This window comes from Oncorhynchus nerka, linkage group LG12 (genome assembly GCF_034236695.1).
Source record: "Oncorhynchus nerka isolate Pitt River linkage group LG12, Oner_Uvic_2.0, whole genome shotgun sequence".
Lineage (NCBI taxonomy): Eukaryota > Metazoa > Chordata > Actinopteri > Salmoniformes > Salmonidae > Oncorhynchus > Oncorhynchus nerka.
This window is the reverse complement of record NC_088407.1, coordinates 50,554,654-50,574,562: the sequence shown is the minus strand read 5'-3', so window position 1 is coordinate 50,574,562 and position 19,909 is coordinate 50,554,654. Positions and strand designations below refer to the sequence as shown.

General features: G+C 44.1%; 1 protein-coding gene across 3 annotated transcripts in view; it reads left to right on the top strand.

The window, feature by feature from the left end:
• The first annotated feature begins 1,156 nt into the window (after positions 1-1,156).
• Positions 1,157-19,909, top strand: part of kidins220a (kinase D-interacting substrate 220a) — a 76,922-nt gene continuing 58,169 nt past the window's right edge. For 2 of the 3 annotated variants that reach the window (XM_029675056.2, XM_029675054.2), the window contains exons 1-19: positions 3,260-3,348; positions 8,818-8,970; positions 9,178-9,276; positions 10,038-10,136; positions 11,667-11,765; positions 11,872-11,970; positions 12,126-12,224; positions 12,584-12,781; positions 13,035-13,133; positions 13,484-13,582; positions 13,822-13,920; positions 14,107-14,284; positions 14,545-14,709; positions 15,038-15,217; positions 15,526-15,691; positions 15,880-16,031; positions 18,766-18,866; positions 19,000-19,185; positions 19,642-19,782. In XM_029675056.2, coding sequence (XP_029530916.1) covers positions 8,839-8,970; positions 9,178-9,276; positions 10,038-10,136; positions 11,667-11,765; positions 11,872-11,970; positions 12,126-12,224; positions 12,584-12,781; positions 13,035-13,133; positions 13,484-13,582; positions 13,822-13,920; positions 14,107-14,284; positions 14,545-14,709; positions 15,038-15,217; positions 15,526-15,691; positions 15,880-16,031; positions 18,766-18,866; positions 19,000-19,185; positions 19,642-19,782 — 2,391 coding nt within the window. In that variant the 5' untranslated portion in view covers positions 3,260-3,348; positions 8,818-8,838. Of the gene's footprint in view, positions 1,274-3,259; positions 3,349-8,817; positions 8,971-9,177; positions 9,277-10,037; positions 10,137-11,666; positions 11,766-11,871; positions 11,971-12,125; positions 12,225-12,583; positions 12,782-13,034; positions 13,134-13,483; positions 13,583-13,821; positions 13,921-14,106; positions 14,285-14,544; positions 14,710-15,037; positions 15,218-15,525; positions 15,692-15,879; positions 16,032-18,765; positions 18,867-18,999; positions 19,186-19,641; positions 19,783-19,909 lie in introns of those variants that run through there. The other variant, XM_029675055.2, reaches the window with a different exon arrangement.

Here is a 19,909-nt window from a genome sequence, read left to right as displayed (position 1 = left end):
TAATGTGATTAGCATGAGGTTGTAAGTAACAAGAACATTTCCCAGGACATAGGCATATCTGATCTGGGCAGAAAGCTTAAATGATTGTTAATCCAATTTGCAGTAGCTATTTCAGTGTAGAATACCATGCTATTGTTTGAGGAGAGTGCACAATTATGAACTTAAATTTATGAATAAACCAATTAGGCACATTTGGCCAGTCTTGATACATTTTGAATAGATATGCAATATTTCATTGGATCAGTCTAAAACTTTGCACATACACTGCTGCCATACAGTGGCCAAAGTCTAAAATGCACCTGGGCTAGAATAATTCATTATGGCCTTTCTCTTGCATTTCAAAGATGGTACAAAAAACAAAAAAACTACACGTTTTTTTTTCTTTGTATTTACCAGATGTAATGATGTGTTATATTCCCCTACATTAAATTTCACAGGCAGTTAGATTCCGGTAGGTCATTTTAGGCGAAAATTTTAAATTGGGGTGGATCCTTTAAGAGGTACACTCACTGACAGGATGAACTTTATTCCTCACGTTGGCCCTCAACAAACCATCACTATAGCTGCACTTCTCCATATGGCCAGACTTAGTGGTATTCTCCCCTTTTAATGCTCATCCTTGAAAAATGCCATAAGGTCTGAAATAGACACCGAAGTCGACATACTGAACAGACAATTATCTATAGTAGGCTAAGTAAAAATGTAAAAATGATTCGATCTACTGCTCTGCTAACTAGCTAGCTAAAGTGTAGTCTGTGGCTAGCTAAGAAGGATAAAGGGGACGTAAGAAGTTGAACACTTTATTCATTTCAATACAGCACATAGATTCACCATGGAAAGGCAGAAAAATGCATCCGGTCGCGCTGTGAATGGTAGCCGACAGTGTTGGCTACAAATGACCCGCAGGAATTTGTAATCTTGCCGAGGTCTTCTCTGTTGCTAATAACATTTCGAATTTTTGAGAGTAAATTGAGGCGAATAAATGTATTAAAAACTCACCTTGTTCGAGAGAGAATTACAAGGTCACCAAAACCGTCACGCCAAGTTGAGCCAACACCAAACATGTATTTAATTGGAAGTGTTTGGAAAATAAATGATGTCAAGACGATTGGAACCCTTTTCCGGGTGTGACCGCTAGTTTTAATTTTTTTTTTTTTTTACCGTGGGGGGGCAAGAAGGCATACCGATACCAACGTTAGGAAGTCAAATATGACTTTCCTGTGAATATTTTGTCTCATAATTCCAGCCGAATAAGGACGAAATCAGCGGACAGGTAGAGTCAGTTCAAATGAAGTGTATTCAACATTTAGACTATATGTTGGGTAGGAGTGAGAAAATAAATGTCGGATTCGAAAGAGGCATCCCCTCTAGCGACATTGTGACAGCTTATTGTGCATAAACTGTACAATAAGCTGTCACACTAACCAGTGGTGGAAAAAGTACCCAACTGCCATACTTGAGTAAATGTAAAGATACCTTAATAGAAAATGACTCAAGTGAAAGTCACCCAGTAAAATACTACTTGAGTAAAAGTACTTGGTTTTAAATATACTTGCTCAAATATGCTTAAGTATCAAAAGTAAAAATCATTTCAAATTCCTTACATAAAGCAAACCAGACTGCACCTTTTTCTTGTTTTGTTTTAGCCAGGTTACACTCCAACAGTCAGGCATATTTTACAAACAAAGCATGTGTGTTTAGTGAGTCCGCCAGATCAGAGGCAGTAGGGGAGGACCAGGGATGTTCTCTTGATAAGTGTGTGAGTTATACCATTTTCCTGTCCTGCTAAGCATTCAAAATGTATGGTCTACTTCTAGGTGTCATGGAAAATGTATGGAGTAAAAAGTACATTATTTTCTTTAGGAATGTAGTGAAGTAAAAGTTGTCAAATATAAATAGTACTTCAAAGCATTTTTACCTAAGTACTTTATACCACTGACAGTAACCTTCTCATTACATTAGAAACATCTGAAGAGTTGTCTAGCTATCTTTAGAAGTCCGTCATCGGCATAGTTAGTCACCCATTATAGCCTATGGTTCATCATTTTTATGTTACACCTAGCTTTGATGCCAGCACAATGTCAAAAGTCTCTTGGTTGCGTCAGAGCTATGTTGCACCTTGTCCCAATGGACTTTTAGGCCATTTAGGCCCGGTGCAAAATGACGAAACATTAACTCTGTACCTAGGCGGTTGCATTCAGAAACATGTCCTTTCTAAGCTGTCTGAACCTTTGCTCTTCCAAACAAAAGACCTTGTGACCAACACATTCCATGGAAATATATCGTCAGCATTTTCATCCCCCATGACAGGCAGACAGGCTATAACGAGCTGACTGGTTAAATTTAGAGATCTTGGAACTACACTGAACAAAAAATAGAAACGCAACATGAAACAATTTCAAAGATTTTTACTGAGTTACAGTTCATATAAGAAAATCAGTCAGTTGAAATGAATCCATTAGGCCCTAATTTATTGAGTTCACATGACTGGGGATACAGATATGCATCTGTTGGTCACAGATGCCTTAAAAAATAAAGTAGGTGCGTGGATCAGAAAACCAGTCCGTATCTGGTGTGACCACCATTTGCCTCATGCAGTGCGACACATCTCCTTCGCATACAGTTGATCAGGCTGTTGATTGTGGCCCGTGGAATGTTGTCCCACTCCTCTTCAATGGCTGTGCGAAGAGGCTGGTTATTGGCGGGAACTGGAACACGCCGTCGTACATGTTGATCCAGAGCATCCCACACATGCTCAATGGGTGACATATCTGGTGAGTATGCAGGCCATGGAAGAACTGGGACATTTTCAGCTTCCTAGAATTGTGTACAGATCCTTGCGACATGGGGCTGTGCATTATCATGCTGAAACATGAGGTGATGGCAGCTAATGAATGGCACGACAATGGGCCTCAGGATCTCATCACAGTATCTCTGTGCATTCAAATTGCCATCGATAAAATGCAATTCTGTTCATTGTCTGTAGCTTATGCCTGCCCAAACCATGTGGGTATAGAGTTTTTACCTTGTCCTTCTTGTGGTATTTGAACCTAGAACTTATTTGACCTTTTCAGTAAATGTGCATCAAGAAGGTAATATGCATTAATTCATTAGTATTTGACCGGGTTTCATTATTGAGACATCCGCTTTTTAAAGCTGGGAAAGGATGGATTCAGTGACAATGGGGTTGGGGCATGGCTCTGCCTGCTCATCCATTATTCATGAGAGTCGGGGAGGGATGTGGAGCCTAGGCAGCGCTTGTTGATACTCAGTCAGTGTGGGTGAGGGATAGTAATTGAAGAACAGCCATTGCCATTCAGTGCAGTCAAATTGACATTTTCCATAAAGGTAAGCCACTCGGTTCTTTGTTAGTTATTTGACTTTGCTCATTGCTATTTGTGAGGCCTGTATAAAATGAAGGCTATTTAGTCTACTTATCTTCTATTTCTTGGTGTTTCTTTGTTGGTATTTTGTTGGTTTCTGTTTTGCAATGGTGTGGGATGAGGTGAAGTTTTCAACCCCCTCAATCAATACTCTGTGCAGGGAATCCTTGAGGTTTCATTGATTGTTGTCTGGTCACTCATTGTCCATTCTTTTGTGCTGATAGCGGCTGTGCTGCCTCTGATACACGTGAGGGTGTGTCAGCGGGTTCGTGTTGCCTCAGCTGTAAACAAAGGCTCTGTTCAGTTGTGTGTATGAATAATCTGATATGAGAGAAAATAAATCAGACCTTTTTTAAAAAATTTTTTTTAAACAAAGCCTGTTATCTGCTAGCCTTACCATACTTTCTTAGATTTAGCCTATGTAGGCCTAAAGGCAGAGAATTGAGATAGACAGATTGAATAGATAAATCAGATTCCATTTTCTTCATCTGCTGTTTGGTGACAGACTGATGTAGCCACCAGTTTTCAAAAATATGCTTCTTTCTTACAATCATACAGGCCGTGTTGAATCTTTTTTTTTAAACACATTTTTATGGATTTATGATATTGAAGAATAATTAAGACCTATCTAAGGATCAAAATAGCTTTTTGCTGAAGTTAATATATTATGTATAGGCTAATAAAATGATTCATTAAAGTTTTATAGGCTAAATAATTATATTTGTTTAGTTCATACATTTTCAGGCTCCGTTGCTCATGAAGGCTTTTCCAGCTCTTTTTGTCATTGGGTGAAATTCATAATTTTGTATAAAATTAGGCACATTTCAGATTGTTTTGTCATTGGGCATACCGCATAATTCTGCAAGTAGACGGCGCAACATTCGTTCTCCACTTAGCCAATCCTTGAAAGGTTTCCCCATCTCATTTGTTTGAGTATTTTTCAACTAAATCACGCTATGTAGTCTAAGGCCTAATGATCAGCTACTCTCCCTTTGCCTCAGACTGAAGCACTGGACCATTAGAATCGCTGATAGTAAAAAGGCAATTTTAGGCCGAGACCCTTCCCTTGTCCAATAGACAAAGTTAAGAAGGCACAGCACATCCTGACATAGCCTAAGCAGCAGAAATTGGAGTGCTGTGTATGTCCATAACTGCCAATTATGTAGGCTTCGGGCCTTTTCTTTGCCTTCAATGATGGAGCTCATCTCATTATTGTATTGGGCTGTATTATTTTGTCTTATAGTCTAACGTAGCCATGGTGACTGCTTTGCTCTCGTTATTCCTCTACGTACTGTAATTCCTACTTAGTTCAGATTGTCAGAAGTATGAGTGGGTTTGACATCTTTGGTTCAGAGACAGGGTAATGGGGGCATAGCCTACTTGGGATGGCCATTTCATTTTTTTTTACTGTTTGAGTACTCGCATGATTTTTTTTTAGAGTAGTCGAAATGAAAATAAAAAATATTTTTAGAACAAAAGGCCCGCACTGGATAATTCTTTTTTTGCGCATTTATCTATACTAAGCAAAAATAGAAACGCAACGTGTGAAGTGTTGGTCGCATGTTTCATAAGCTGAAATAAAAAAAATCCCTGAAATTTTCCATACGCACCAAAATCCTATCAAGAAGCTATTTAAACACTATAAGGCCACTCTAACATGTGTGGTTTTGTCACACAACACAATGCCACAGATGTCTCAAGTTTTGAGGGAGCGTGAAATTGGCATGCTGACTACAGGAATGTCCACCAGAGCCGTTACCAGAGAATTGAATGTTAATTTCTCTACTATAAGCCTCCTCCAACATCTTTTTAGAGATCTGGCGGTACGTCCATCCGGCGTCACATCCCCAGACCACGTGTAACCACGCCAGCCTAGGACCTACCCATCCGGCTTCTTCACCTGCGGGATGGTCTGAGACCAGCCACCCGGACAGCTGATGAAACGGTGGGAACTGTTCATCTGCGTGCTCGTCGTCCTCACCAGGGTCTGGACCAGATTGCAGTTCATAATCGTAACTGACTTCAGGGAGCAAATGCTCACCTTCGATGTCCACTGGCACGCTAGAGAAGTGTGCTCTTCACGGATGATCCCCGGTTGAATCTGTCCCGGGCAGATGTCAGACAGTGTGTATGGCGTCATGTGGGCGAGCGGTTTGCTGATGTCAACGTTGTGAACAGAGTGCCCCATGGTGGTGGTGGGGTTATGGTATGGGGCAGGCATAAGCTGTGGACAATGAACACAGTTGCAATTTATCAATGGCAATTTTAATGCACAGAGATACTGTGATGAGATTCTGAGGCCCATTGTCGTGCCATTTATCCGCCGCCATCACCTCATGTTTCAGTATGATAATGCCCATGTTGCAAGGGTCTGTACACAATTCCTGGAAGCTGAAAATGTCCCAGTTCTTCCATGGCCTGCACACTGACCAGACATGTCACCCACTGAGCATGTTTGGGAGGCTCAAGATCGACGTGTTCCAGTTCACGCCAATATCCAGCAACTTCGCACGGCCAATGAAGAAGAGTGGGACAACATTCCACAGGTCACAATCAACAGCCTGAACAACTTAACGTGAAGGAGATGTGTCACGCTGCATGAGGCAAATGGTGGTCACATCAGATACTGACTGGTTTGGATGATTCACACCCCTACCATTTTTAAAAATATATTTGTGACTAACAGATGCATATCTATAATCCCAGTCATGTGTTATACATAGATTAGGGCCTAATGAATTTATTTCAATTGACTGATTTCCTTACATGAATTTATCTGAAGTATTTTAAATTGTTGCATGTTGTGTAGGGTTGTCAGTAGTGACCACAGTCATACATCCCACCTATTTATACAATTTCTCTTCTTAGAATCAAATTTTATACCTAACCCTTAACCACACTGTTAACCTTAAATTAAGAACAAAAAGCTTTCTTTCCCTTCCTGAATTTGGGCGATATAGCCAATTTTGACGTTGTGTATGCGGTGATAAACGCAAGTTGGCCTAAGCGAAAAATAAAAATAGACCAGACGCAATTATTCCAAAACTGCAGTTTATTATTTGAACACATATTTCCCTACTTCATTCAACCAGTCCATTTTGAATTTGTGATACTGTCATCATTTGGCAATAAATGTAGCTTGTGTATCCCATTAGTTAGTTGTTATTAGGCCTAACAGAGCTTGTGCGTACACTCGGCATGTGTGTAGAGGGAGTGGTCAGAACGCAATTGAGCGAGTGAGACACAGATGGAACAAGGGAATTTTGGGAGAAAAACCGTGTGATGCTTGGCATGGTTTCTTTTTTGTTCTGTCCCGCAAATGCACATGCACAAATAGAACACTAGAGTCCAAATAAAATGTAAGTGTTCTTCAAGACAACATTTAAACCAAATCGTTTTAAAGTATATAAAAAAAGAAATCTGATCGAGTTTTGACAGTTCATTTGAGTGCTTCAATACTCATGCCCGTCTCTAACTGTTATAATTATAGTTGCTGTCCAGTCTCATGTCCTCTGCCATACTTATTAGGCCTGTATGAAATGCAAGTGTGCAGTGCATTCGGAAAGTATTCAGACCCCTTCCCCTTTTCCACATGTTCTTACGTTACAGTCTTATTTTCCTCCTCAATCTACACACAATACCCCATAATGGACAAAGCAAAAACACGTTTTTTAAAATTTGTTTCCAAATGTATAAAAAAAAATATGAAACTGAAATATCACATTTACATAAGTATTTAGACCCTTTACTCAGTACTTTTGTTGAAGCACCTTTGGAGGTGATTTTTCTCCCATTCTTCTCTGCAGATTCTATGAAGCTCTGCCAGGTTGGATGCGGAGCATCGCTGCACAGCTACTTTCAGGTCTCTCCAGAGATGTTCCATCGGGTTCAAGTCCGGGCTCTGGCCGGACCACTCAAGGACATTCAGAGACTTGTCTCGAAGCCACTCATGCGTTGTCTTGGTTGTGTGATTATGGTCATTGTCCTGTTGGAAGGTGAAGCTTCGCCCCAGTCTGTGGTCCTGACTGCTCTGGAGCAGTTTTTTTTAATCAAGGATCTCTCTGTACTGTGCTCAGTTCATCTTTCCCTAGATCCTCACTAGTCTCCCAGTCCCTGTCATTGAAAAACATCCCCCCAGCATGATGCTACCACAACCATTTATTTATATTTTTTATAACATTTTTTATTTAACTAGGCAAGTCGGTTAAGAACAAATTATTATTTACAATGACATCCTACCCTGGCCTAACCCGGGCGGCGCTGGGCCAACCATGCTTCACCATAGGGATGGTGGCAGGTTGCTTCCAGACGTGACGCTTGGCATTCAGGCCAAAGAGTCAAAGAGTTCAATCTTGGTTTCATCAGACTAGATGTTTCTAAAGGTCTGAGAGTCCTTTAGGTGCCTTTTGTCGAACTCCAAGCGGGCTGTCATGTGCTTTTTACTGAGGAGTGCTTCCGTCTGGCCACTCTACCTTAAAGGCCTGATTGGTGGAGTGCAGCAGAGATGGTTGTCCTTCTGGAAGGTTCTCCCATCTCCACAGAGGAGCTCTGTCAGAGTGACCATTGGGTTCTTGGTCACCTCCCTGACCAAGGCCCTTCTTCCCTGATTGCTCAGTTTGGCCGAGCGGCCAGCTCTAGGAAGAGTCTTGGTGGTTCCAAATTTCAAGTCTCATAGCAGAGGGTCTAAATACTTATGTAAATAAGGTATTTTTTAAATATATTTTTTTATAAATGTGCAAAAATGTCTACACCTGTTTTTGCTTTGTCATTATGGGGTATTGTGTGTAGATTGAGCAGGAAAATAAGGCTGTAACGTAAGAAAATGTGGAAAAGGGGAAGGGGTCTGAATACTTTCCGAATGCACTCTGTCTGCACTGCTCACTGTTTGCTTCTGCGAAGTTGAACTTCTGATAACATTTCAAAGCTCAAAGAAATACCATCCTTTTGAAACACAAAGCAGTGAGTGGACAACACACATTCCCTTTGTTTGTACTGCTTGGCTTAGGGCCTATTTACAGTCATAATCCATTGATTTGATTTAACTAGGCATGTCAGTAACACATCCATAGCGCGTTTAGAAGCATTTTGACCGGTGGAGGCTGCTGAGGGGAGGACGGCTCATAATAATGTCTGGAACGGCGCAAATGGAATGGCCTCAAACACATGACACCACTTTTGATGTCTTTGACACCGTTCAACCTATTCAACTCCAGCCATTAACCCACGAGCCCATCCTCACTAATTAAGGTGCCACCAACCTCCTGTGAATTTGACTGACATTTGAACTAAAAACATCAACTTGTGATTATTGACTCATGGCTTATTAATCTGTTGGGTTGTCCTTATGACAATGTGCCTCGAATATGTCCAGCCAGCTTTGACTGTGCCAGGTGCATGTGTACATAGGCTAATAACCTCTCTTTGTGTCTCCTAGTCACGGTGGTGAGGCGTAGTCATGGACACCACCACCTCTCTGAAGATGACCACTCTGGCCACCCAGAGCCTGTTCAGCTACGTTGAGGAGAACAACGTGCCGGCCATAAAAGCCCACCTGGACAAGTTCAAGGAGGTGGACAGCAGGAGCGAGGTGAGTCAATGACCACTGGATACTAGGCGTCGCGCGGAACACAGTAAACATACAAATGAGAGTTAACATAAACATCTAAATAAGTACTAGGCTCATTTGTTTAGCCGGGTTTTGCTATAAAAGTGAATGCTCCAATTAAATCAGTGCTCGGGTAACTATATTGTGATTAGTGACCGTCTCTCTGTCTCTGACCCCCCCCCCCCTCAGAATGGTCAGACTCTCCTCATGGTGACGTCAGAGCAGGGCAACATAGAGATGGTCCAGGAGCTCATCAGGAGAGGAGCCAATGTCAACCTGGACGACGTGGTACACACACACACACACACACACACACACACACACACACTCGCACACCACACTTAAAAGAAATGGTAGCTAGACAATGGGTTTGAGGGTTGCTGTCACATGACTTTTAGACCTAGGACTTTTCCAATCACAACCACACGCCTATGCTCAGGACAGGGAGAATAAGTCTGCTGGGAACACGTAAGATTTCGGTCGCTCAAGGTACATAGTAAAAACCATGGTTCAACCCTGAAATGCACCAGGATGCCAACAGACTACATTACCGCACAGAGTTAACATTTGGTCTCCACTGCCTGATAAAAGCCCTTAGTGTCCAGCCTGATGAACTCACCACACTGTGGGTTGACACAGAGCCCCATAATGTGCACCTGCAGAATACCTCAGGCCTCTGTTAAAAGTAAATTACAGGGTGTAGAGCTGCTGTCTCCATCAACACACCCAGCCTCAACCTCTTACTAAACCTCAGACACACACACACTCAGACTCTCACTACACCAGACTGAGTGAGACGGACCAGACCTGGGCACCGCGTCTCTCTCTCCCTCTCTCCTTTGCTCTCTGTTCTCTATCTGACGCGCTCTCTCTGTCACCTCCGCCCCGCGTCCATGAGCACCTGGTACGACCAGCTGGTAGGTACAGCACTGTGCAGCGGATTAATACAGGCCGGCAGCCCTCTGATTGGTGGTGGTCCACGGCGACGACGACATGATTGGAGTTTCCGTGGTGACCAAGTGTAACCCCTGTGTTCTGCCCGTCAACAGGACTGCTGGACGGCACTTATCTCAGCGGCTAAGGAGGGCCATGTGGAGGTGGTGAAGGAGCTGCTGGCCAACAATGCCAGCCTGGAGCACCGGGACATGGTGAGAGAGGAGGGTGGGCACTGGGTACAGGGTATTGGGCAAGGACATGCATTTTCAAAAATTCTGGGGTGAACAAGGTCACCTACAACTCTGGCACAGCAGTCATTGACTGTCATTGATGGTGGCCATTGGGTATTTCGTATGAGAGCTATAATGCAATACAATACTTGCTTTGTTGGTCCATTTGCACTGAAATTCATATTTTCCTTGCTGTCACAATACCCAACAACACACACACACACACACACACACACACACACACACACACACACACACACACACACACACACACACAGTAGAAAGAGTCTATTCATATTCTTCCTCTACTGTCTTATGTCTGACTGCAATCCATTCCAGGCTGCTTTGAAGTGATTTATCCATTAGCTTGGGATGCGATTCCATTACCTCCAATATAATCTCCTCCGTTTTGTAATAATTGCATTTACTGAGCTCTGGATGTCCGGAGTACATTAACCTGGGATATGGTTAATATCTGTAATACAAACCTCTCAGTGGAAGAAGCCTACTTCACATCCTATTCTGTCTGCAGCTCTGTGTTCATTCACAGTACGGTTTAGGTTATTCAATAGGCTGTGTTCTTGCACTTCTGCATGTTTCCCGTAGGGGTAAAGACTAATGACAGTGTTTGAGTGTCATGACCAAAGCTTTTGCCTTCTGAAATGTGCTATTTCCATTTCATATTTACACTGGTACACTGGTTCTAGTGTAAGGTGACTCAGGCAATCAATCATGGCTGTGTTGCGTGTCAGTTCGGAAACCGTTTCTGCATATGTTATGACGACTTTTTGTGACATTATGTGGCAATTTGTTGTTGTTGTTTTGGACTTCGGCAAGTGATTTTTCGTCTCTTCAATGTTTTTTTCTCTCGAGGGAAGTCAAAAGCCGCTGGCCGACCGTAGGATTATTCAATGAAGTGCCTGTTGTCATTCAACGAGAGATGACTCATCCTCATGCACATTTTTTCACTTGAGAAATATTGCACCACAGACGTCTTAGTCAGATAGAAAATCTCCTTGGCAAAAACAGGAAAATGTAACACAGATTTATTGAGTGATCTTGGATTCGTTCGGACTGTTTTGAGGAAGTGCACACCGGCTACGGTGTCTCAAAATGGACAAACAATTGGCGTTTATTTGAATCATTTTCCAAGCGAAGGTCTTTGAAGGGAGTATGTGAGCAGACTCGAGCTCCAAACCTCTTAGGCGCCAGCCGAACTGAAGCCTGCTGACGCCTTAAGACACCCGGGTGCCAGCATGTCTGTACTAATAACAGGATTAAACCCACTGTTTGGCTATGTGCATGTCGTGCTGTATGACATCATGACATCATACAGAAGATGACTGCTCTACTTCTCCCTGGCACTGTGGGAATTGTGGCAATAGCCACTAACTATACATGTCACCACTTCCCATTTAAAGTGTGTGTGTGTGTGTGTGTGTGTGTGTGTGTGTGTGTGTGTGTGTGTGTGTGTGTGTGTGTGTGTGCACGCCTGTGTGGTTTACTGTACAGGGGGGATGGAGTGCCCTCATGTGGGCTTCCTATAAGGGTCGTGTGGAGGTCACCCAGCTACTGCTGGAGAAGGGAGCTATCCCCAACATCACTGGCCAGGTACACTGGTACTATTCTTATCTGAAGCACATCAGGCCTTCTATAATTGGGTAAATAATTAGTGTATTTCAGAATGAGTTAAATATGCTGATGTCTGTCCTTACAGTACAGCGTCTACCCCATTATCTGGGCGGCTGGACGAGGCCATGCTGATATAGTGCATCTCCTGATTCATCATGGAGCTAAAGTCAACTGCTCTGACAAGGTAAGCACTCACCACTGGTCCTGTGTTCAATTTGTCTTGTATAAAAATGACAAAGTAACCTAAAGTAAGTACACTAAATGACCCTACATTCGGTGTTTCAATAGTCATCAACGCTGTCTCTCTCTTTCTTCTTTTCTCTTCTCCCCTGTTCTCAGTATGGCACTACCCCGTTAATCTGGGCAGCCAGGAAGGGCCACTATGACAGTGTGATACACCTGCTGGTCAATGGGGCCGATGTGGACCAGGAGGGAGCGGTAAGTGGACCTCCCTATTCTCGTTAAAACCTCATTACACAAGGCCTGAGCGGATCACACACACAATGGGCTCAAGCAAGGGGTCGGTTCACTCCAAAATATATTTTAAAAAATCTATTTTGTCTTTGGGGGGGGGGGGGGGGTGTATGAATATTCACAAATTCATTGTCAGAGGTTTTTGTCATGCGCTTGACTACACACTCTTTAAAATAAGGCCTTATCTGATGAGTCAGAGCTTTGTCCGTATAGATATCCATTCATCTCCGTTCATCGTGAACAAATAGGCTTCAGCTGCAATCCATGAAAGGAAACACTGTGTTGAAATGACAACAACCTGACTGTTATTCTCTCCCTATCAGAATTCCATGACCGCTCTGATCGTGGCTGTGCGGGGTGGTTTCAATGAGGTGGTGAAGGAGCTTCTGAAGAGGAACCCCAACGTCAACATGACAGACAAGGACGGCAACACGGCCCTGATGATCGCTGCCAAGGAGGGCCACACTGAGATAGTCCAGGACCTGCTGGACGCTGGCACCTACGTCAACATACCAGACAGGGTAGATGACCATCGCCAACCTCTAAAGAGGAGCTGAAACATTGCCCCGATAACCCTGACAATAGACAGTAGAGTCTAGACAGGGTGACATCAACCTGAATGATAATGGTCATGCTATATGGATGAATGTGCTGATGGTAACAGCACATATCGTCTTGCTCCTCTACAGTATAACCCATCTTTTCTGTTGTGTGGTGGTTTGAGTTTGCGTTCTCTGTATTGAAAGCCTGTGATGTTTATTGTGTGTGTCACAGAGTGGGGAGACGGTGCTGATCGGAGCAGTGCGAGGAGGCCATGTGGAGATCGTCAGAGCCCTCCTAAACAAATATGCCGACATTGACGTCAGGGGACAGGTAGGAGTCCCCTCCCCACTCAGACATTCCCCGCAAAATGCTTGCTTGGGAAATTGCTCTTTGCCAAGAAACTATTGTTGTTTCTTTGTGACCATTTTAAATGAAAGCGATCACAGTAACCCAGAAATGATTTGATATTGAGATGAAAAACCGCCGCATTGGACCTTTAACATCTCTGATCGGTCGTCATGCCAATTTATTAGGGCACACCGTAGCAAAATGTTTAACAACGGAAAACAAGAACAAGCGTTTCTTATTGGATATGTTCCGGTAGTCCCGCCCTGTTTCTGTCAGGTTTCTTCCGTTTGGTGCCTAATGAATATGACCCTGTTCTCAACTGTGTAAAACAGGATAGTAAGACTGCCCTCTACTGGGCAGTGGAGAAAGCGAACGCCACCATGGTGAGAGACATCCTCCAATGCAACCCGGACACTGAGAGCTGCACCAAGGTAAGGAACAGCCACAGCTGCTGTACATAAGTGAACAATCATTTTATAAGCACTGTGACAAATTCCTCTCGTGTCAACATCAACATTGTGATAAAGTGGTGACGGTTTTAAGAACTTGTTTTAAACAAGTGCGATTAGCGTTGCAAATGCGCATTTGCTGGGTTCTATTCTCACCAATCACTGTTCTTGGTCTGAGATGATGATGATGATGATGATGATGATGATGATGTGTGTTTCAGGACGCAGAGACCCCTTTGATCAAAGCCACCAAGATGAGGAAAATTGAGATAGTGGAGCTGCTCCTGGACAGAGGGGCCAAGGTGGCTGCTGTGGACAAGGTACTGTACAAACATGACATATAGAGCCCAGCCTATGTCATTAGAATAACACCACAGGTTCTGTATTCTAGCCAGCGTCTGACGCGTGACCGCCGGATACATATCCACATTGTGCAATCCAGTGTTTCGACCGCACTTTACCTCCACGCCACTCTACTGTAACCATCTCTCTCGTCTCCTGTCCAGAAAGGCGACACGGCCCTTCACATTGCCATCAGGGGGCGGAGCCGCAAGCTGGCTGAGCTCCTCCTGAGGAACCCTAAAGATGGCCGCCTGCTCTACCGCCCCAACAAGGCCGGCGAGACGCCCTACAACATCGACTGCACCCACCAGAAGAGCATCCTCACTCAGATCTTTGGAGCCAGTGAGACCTGACACTCAAATCACATCGACATGCATATAGTGCACAAGAGTACTCTAGGGTGGTGTTTTAGCCTGTTATTGTGAATGAAATTGTAATGCCCAACTGGTATTATTTAAAACGTCTTTTAACGTGAATCATTACTTTTAGCACTTTCAATCTTGTTTTGGAAATGAGATGATTTATTGTTTGGAAGTATTGCTGTATTTATCAAGTGTTGACCACTCAACACTCTCCCCTCTCTCTCTCCCCCTGTCTCTCAGAGCACCTGTCTCCCTCTGAGTCTGACGGTGACATGCTGGGTTATGACCTATACAGCAGTGCCCTGGCAGACATCCTCAGTGAGCCCACCATGCAGCCGCCCATCTGTGTGGGCCTGTACGCCCAGTGGGGCAGCGGCAAGTCCTTCCTGCTCAAGAAGCTGGAGGGTAAGAGAGCACCACCAGGAATATCACTGGGGCTCTTCTTTTGCTAGTGTCCTGAGGCTCTCGTTTGAAAAATAATTAGACTTTTAACCTCTCACTAAACAACAGCAATATGAATCTAAAAGGGAATATGTCCACCCATTTGGTCACGTTCTGTGCATTAGCTCTATAAAAATGAGTTTCCTTTTTCTCATTGCCAGGCTTGACTGCCTCAGTGCCTCATTTGTAGTTTCCTGTGTAAGGCAGGAACCGCTAGGGGTCCTACTCATTTTCACTTGCCTATTCATTTTTTTTTGTATAACCTCTCTCTCCCTCCCTCCCGCTCCTCCAGATGAGATGAAGACATTTGCAGGCCAGCAGATTGAGCCTCTGTTCCAGTTCTCGTGGCTGGTGGTGCTCCTGTCCCTGCTGCTGTGTGGTTCTGTAGCTCTTGTCCTGGGCTTCACCGTCGACCCCCGCCTGGCCATCGCCGTCTCCCTCAGCCTCCTCACCCTGCTCTACGTCTTCTTTGGTGAGGAACACTAGAGTAGAACGGAACAGAGGAGAATGAAACGAGTCAACAAAAACTCTGGGCCTTCGGGTTTCCTGCAGTTAAGGAGAGTTGCGTGTATTACATCACTAGAGGGCGCCTTGGTTCTACGCCTCGAGCGATTCTGACAGCGTTTCGCCACATGCCACATTTCTCACGTTCCGCCCACTGGACGGCGTCATAGGTAGGGGAACGTCTGATGGTCAGTCAGAAATATGATGTACTCTTTTCTCTCTCTCTCTCTCTCTCTCTCTCTCTCTCTCTCTCTCTCTCTCTCTCCCTCCCTGCAGTGTTGGTGTACTTCGGGGGTCGTCGTGAGGGGGAGAACTGGAACTGGGCGTGGGTCCTCAGCACCCGTCTGGCCCGCCAGGTGGGCTACCTGGAGCTGCTGCTCAAACTCATGTTTGTCAACCCCCCCGAGCTGCCAGAGCAGACGACCCGCGCCCTGCCTGTCAGGTAACACACACACATACATGCATACATAAAATACATGCTTGATGCCGCTCGTGCACACGCACCTTGATGTGAACGACCTTCAATAGAAAAAGTATATTCTAGAATCCTTGCCTGTGTGTGTGTGTGTGTGTGTGTGTGTGTGTGTGTGTGTGTGTGTGTGTGTGTGTGTGTGCGTGCGTGTGTGTCAGGTTTTTGTTCACAGACTACAATCGTCTGTCCAGTGTGGGAGGGGAGACCAGCCTGGCAGAGATGATAGCCACTCTGTCTGATGCCTGTGAGAGGGAGTTTGGCTTCATGGCCACCCGCCTCTTCAGGGTGTTCAAGAACGAGGAGAACCAAGGTACTACGTTTGCCTCCACTTTCGATATCCTTTATAACCTTGTCGTATTACCTCTGTCTCTAATACTGTATATTTAGTGTACAGCAGGCCTCGAATTTCCCTGCGGCTCCCTTGTGTGGGCGTTGTGCCACCATGGGCTGAAATATTGTAGTTCCCTTCTACCGGCTACCAATCGCCGTGCTCCGAAGCACCTATTACTCACATGGCTTTCTCAGGTATCTCAATTCTTAATAGCCAATGCCTGTCAGGTGACCGGGTCCTTATCACAGGCCTCGCAGCTTCGAAGTACAAGTGAAGACCGACGCATGGGGATGCAACGGTTCACGCCATTCTCATGGGATTCCCGAGGTGCACGTTGAAGACATCTAGAAGAACTGCCCACGTTTGCTTTTCCTCAGCTAACAGGACGAGTAACAAACAGCAGAAGCACTAGCCTATGTCAACCTACTAACCCCCAAAGTACAAAAGTTGACCTATTCTGTTGGTCAGCTTGTCATTCTGTGCTAGAAATAAGTCTTCCAAACAGAATCTGGCACAGTTGTGGGACGATAGATCTCAAAATCGTACATTTAGTACATCAACAAACCAAAAAAATTTTAAAAGCAATAAAGTTGATGCAACAGATCAGAACATTTAGCTTAAAATGTTGCTAACCTATTATTTCATCGCATTATAAGCGCACACAGCAGTAGGCTAGGCAGTGCATTCAGAAAGCATTCAGACCCCTTCCCCTTTTTCCAAATGTCATGTTGCAGCCTTATTGTGAAATGCGAGCAGTTTCACGTGACAAAGATCTAAAGATGCGACAACGTGGGTCGCTAATGTGGCTACGTCTTTGGCTGCAGGACAGTAACAGAAAGTTGATTTTGAAAACCAACGAGAGCCTGCTGCTTTTGTGCTCAAATAATTTGGCCAGGCTACTTTGAAGTAAGGTAAGACGTGACTCCTACGTTTTAAGCCATTAAATTGATTGTTAAATGGTTTCAAAATGCCGACTGCCTCCGCTTAGATTGCAAGGTGGGTGATGTGGTGGTACCCGACAGGCACTGTTCTTTCCCTCCTATCTGAACGAACAGTTCCCCGAGTATGTCGACAGAATCAAGCCTTTAAGACATCAATAATCCTACATTTTAATTTGTCAAACATGACTGGCATTTAGCCTATGTATGTAATTAAGTCTCATTAAAGTGTGGCTACATTTTCTGGTGCCTCTGTCATGTCAGATATCGGTGTGGACACGAAAGGCTGTAAACAAAAGGAATAGGCTATCACCTACCTTTGACATGTAGGCTAGTTATTCATCTACATTTATATACACTTGTGTTTTTCTTGAATAGTGTTTTTTTGGTTTCAAATCAATTTAATTGGCTATTTTGGTTAATGGCCTTGGTGCCCTAGTAGATGGCCTTGGTGCCCCGGCACATTGAGCACCTCTTGAAGAATGGTATTGCCCCTAAAAATGGCGCAACTCCAGGCCTGGTGTACAGTGCCTTCAGGAAGTATTCATACCCCTTGATTTATTCCATATTTTGTTGTGTTACAGCCTGAATTCATAATGATGAAGTGAAAATGTGTTTATAGACACTTTTTGCACATTTATTGACACAGAAATATCTCATTTGCAAAAGTTTTCACACCCCTGAGTCAATACTTTGTTGAAGCACCTTTGACGATTACTGCTTTGAGTTGTTATGTCTTTATCAGCTTTGCACATCTGGATTTGGGGATTTCCTCCCGTTCTTCCTTGCAGATTTTCTTCACTGTCTGTAGATGGGAGACGCGGTGAACAGCAATGTTCAAGTCTTTCCACAGATTTTCAATGGGATTTAAGTCTGAGCTTTAGCTGGATTTTTGTTCTGAAGCAATTCCAGCGTTGCTTTGGCTGTATGGTTGGGGGTTATTGTCCTGTTGGAATGTAAAGCTTCACCCCCAGGTATGAGGTCATTTTCACTCTGAAGCAGGTTCTCATCAAGGATTTGCCTGCATTTATCCATTCATGTATTCCTCTACAGTATCCTTACACATTTTTCAGTCCCTGTTGATGAAAAGCATCTCCACAGCATGATGCTGCCACCACATTTTTGTCTCATCAGACCACAGAATCGTTTGCCTTTATGATCTGAGTCTTTCACGTGCCTCTTTGTAAACTCCAGGCGTGCTGTCATGTGCCTTTTTCTCATGAGTGGCTACAGTCCGGCCACTCTCCCATAAAGCCCAGATTGGTGAAATGCTGTAGAGACAGACTGTTGTCCGTCGATCAGGTTCTCCCATCTCAGCCAAGGAACTCTGTAGTTCTGTCAGAGTGGTCATTGGGTTATTGGTCACCTCCCTCACCAAGGTCATTTTTTTGCAGAGTCTGGGCACTTCCATATTTTTTTGATCAATTTCTCAATGATGGAGACCACTGTGCTCTTGAAATGTTCAACATTTTAGAAATTGTTTTAGAAATGGTTTTATCCCCTTACTCAGATACAGTATACCCCTCAACTCAGCACTCTACAGACCGTTCCTTGCACTTCATGGTATGGTTTCTGCCCTGACATGCATTGTCAACTGTGGGACCTTATATAGACAGGTGTGTTTCTTTCTAAATCATGTCCAAACAATTGAATCGGGCCACAGGTGAACTCCAATCAAGTTGCAGTGATCAAATAAAATTGGATGCGCTCGAGCTCAGTTTGGAGCGTCGTGGAAAAGGGGTGTGAATTAGATATTTGTCCCCTCTCCCCTCTAGGTAAGAAGTGGAAGAAGACTTGCTGCGTGCCCAGCTTCATGCTGTTCGTCGTGACGCTGGGCTGCCTGATCACAGCCATGGCGCTGCTGGCCATCTTTAAGGTACCTACACTGACACACGCACAAATGTGCACACACACAAGCACACACACACACACTGTGTTGAGCATCTGCTGTACATTGAAAAAAACATGTTTTTTTTTTGCACGTGTGAACCTCATTTACATGTATTTAGGTGCAGCGTGAGAACCTGACGGTGAACGCGGTGCTGATCGCCATGGCCAGCGTGGTGGGCCTGGCCCTCCTGTTGAACTGTAGGACCTGGTGGCAGGTGGCTGACTCCGTCCTCAACTCCCAGAGGAAGAGGCTGCACAGTGCCGCCAACAAGATGCACAAGCTCAAGAGCGAGGGATTCATGAAGGTAGTGTAAACCCCTTTTTATAGCCCATTTTCAACGTCTTTTCAACATCCTTTCAACGTCTTTTGCTCATAGGGAATACTCTGTTTGATAGGTTCCTCTCCAGTTATATTCAAATAGGGCCGAATCCCTGACTTGAGAATAGATATGTAACTTGTGAATCACGCAGCAATGTCGATACAGACTTGGAACACGGAAGTTACACGCACGTGTAGATCAAATGAGTTGATCGAGTTAGGACTTGGCTCATCATGTCGCTAGTTAAATGGTATTCTACAGTTTTAACACGGTTAAGAATAAATACGTTATGTTGTTACATGATAGCGTTAGGCACTCGGGAGCTACATTCCTACGACCACTATCAAAACAGAGATGAATTAATAGGAAGAGGCACATTGTCTGTAGTTATACAGTATGTAGTGGTTGATGTGTGTGTGTGTGTGTGTTTGGTTGCTCCAGGTGTTGAAGCATGAGGTGGAGCTGATGTCCAAGATGGCCAAGACCATCGATGGCTTCACCCAGAACCAGACCCGCATGGCGGTCATCATTGACGGCCTGGATGCCTGCGAACAGGACAGAGTGCTGCAGATGCTCGACACGGTGTGTGTGTTTGTAACAATGACTGAATATGACGTTAGTAACAATGGCTAAACACAAACATGTAGACTATACAATACTATACACAAAACTCACACTATCCATAACCATTTAGGGTTAAATCATTATC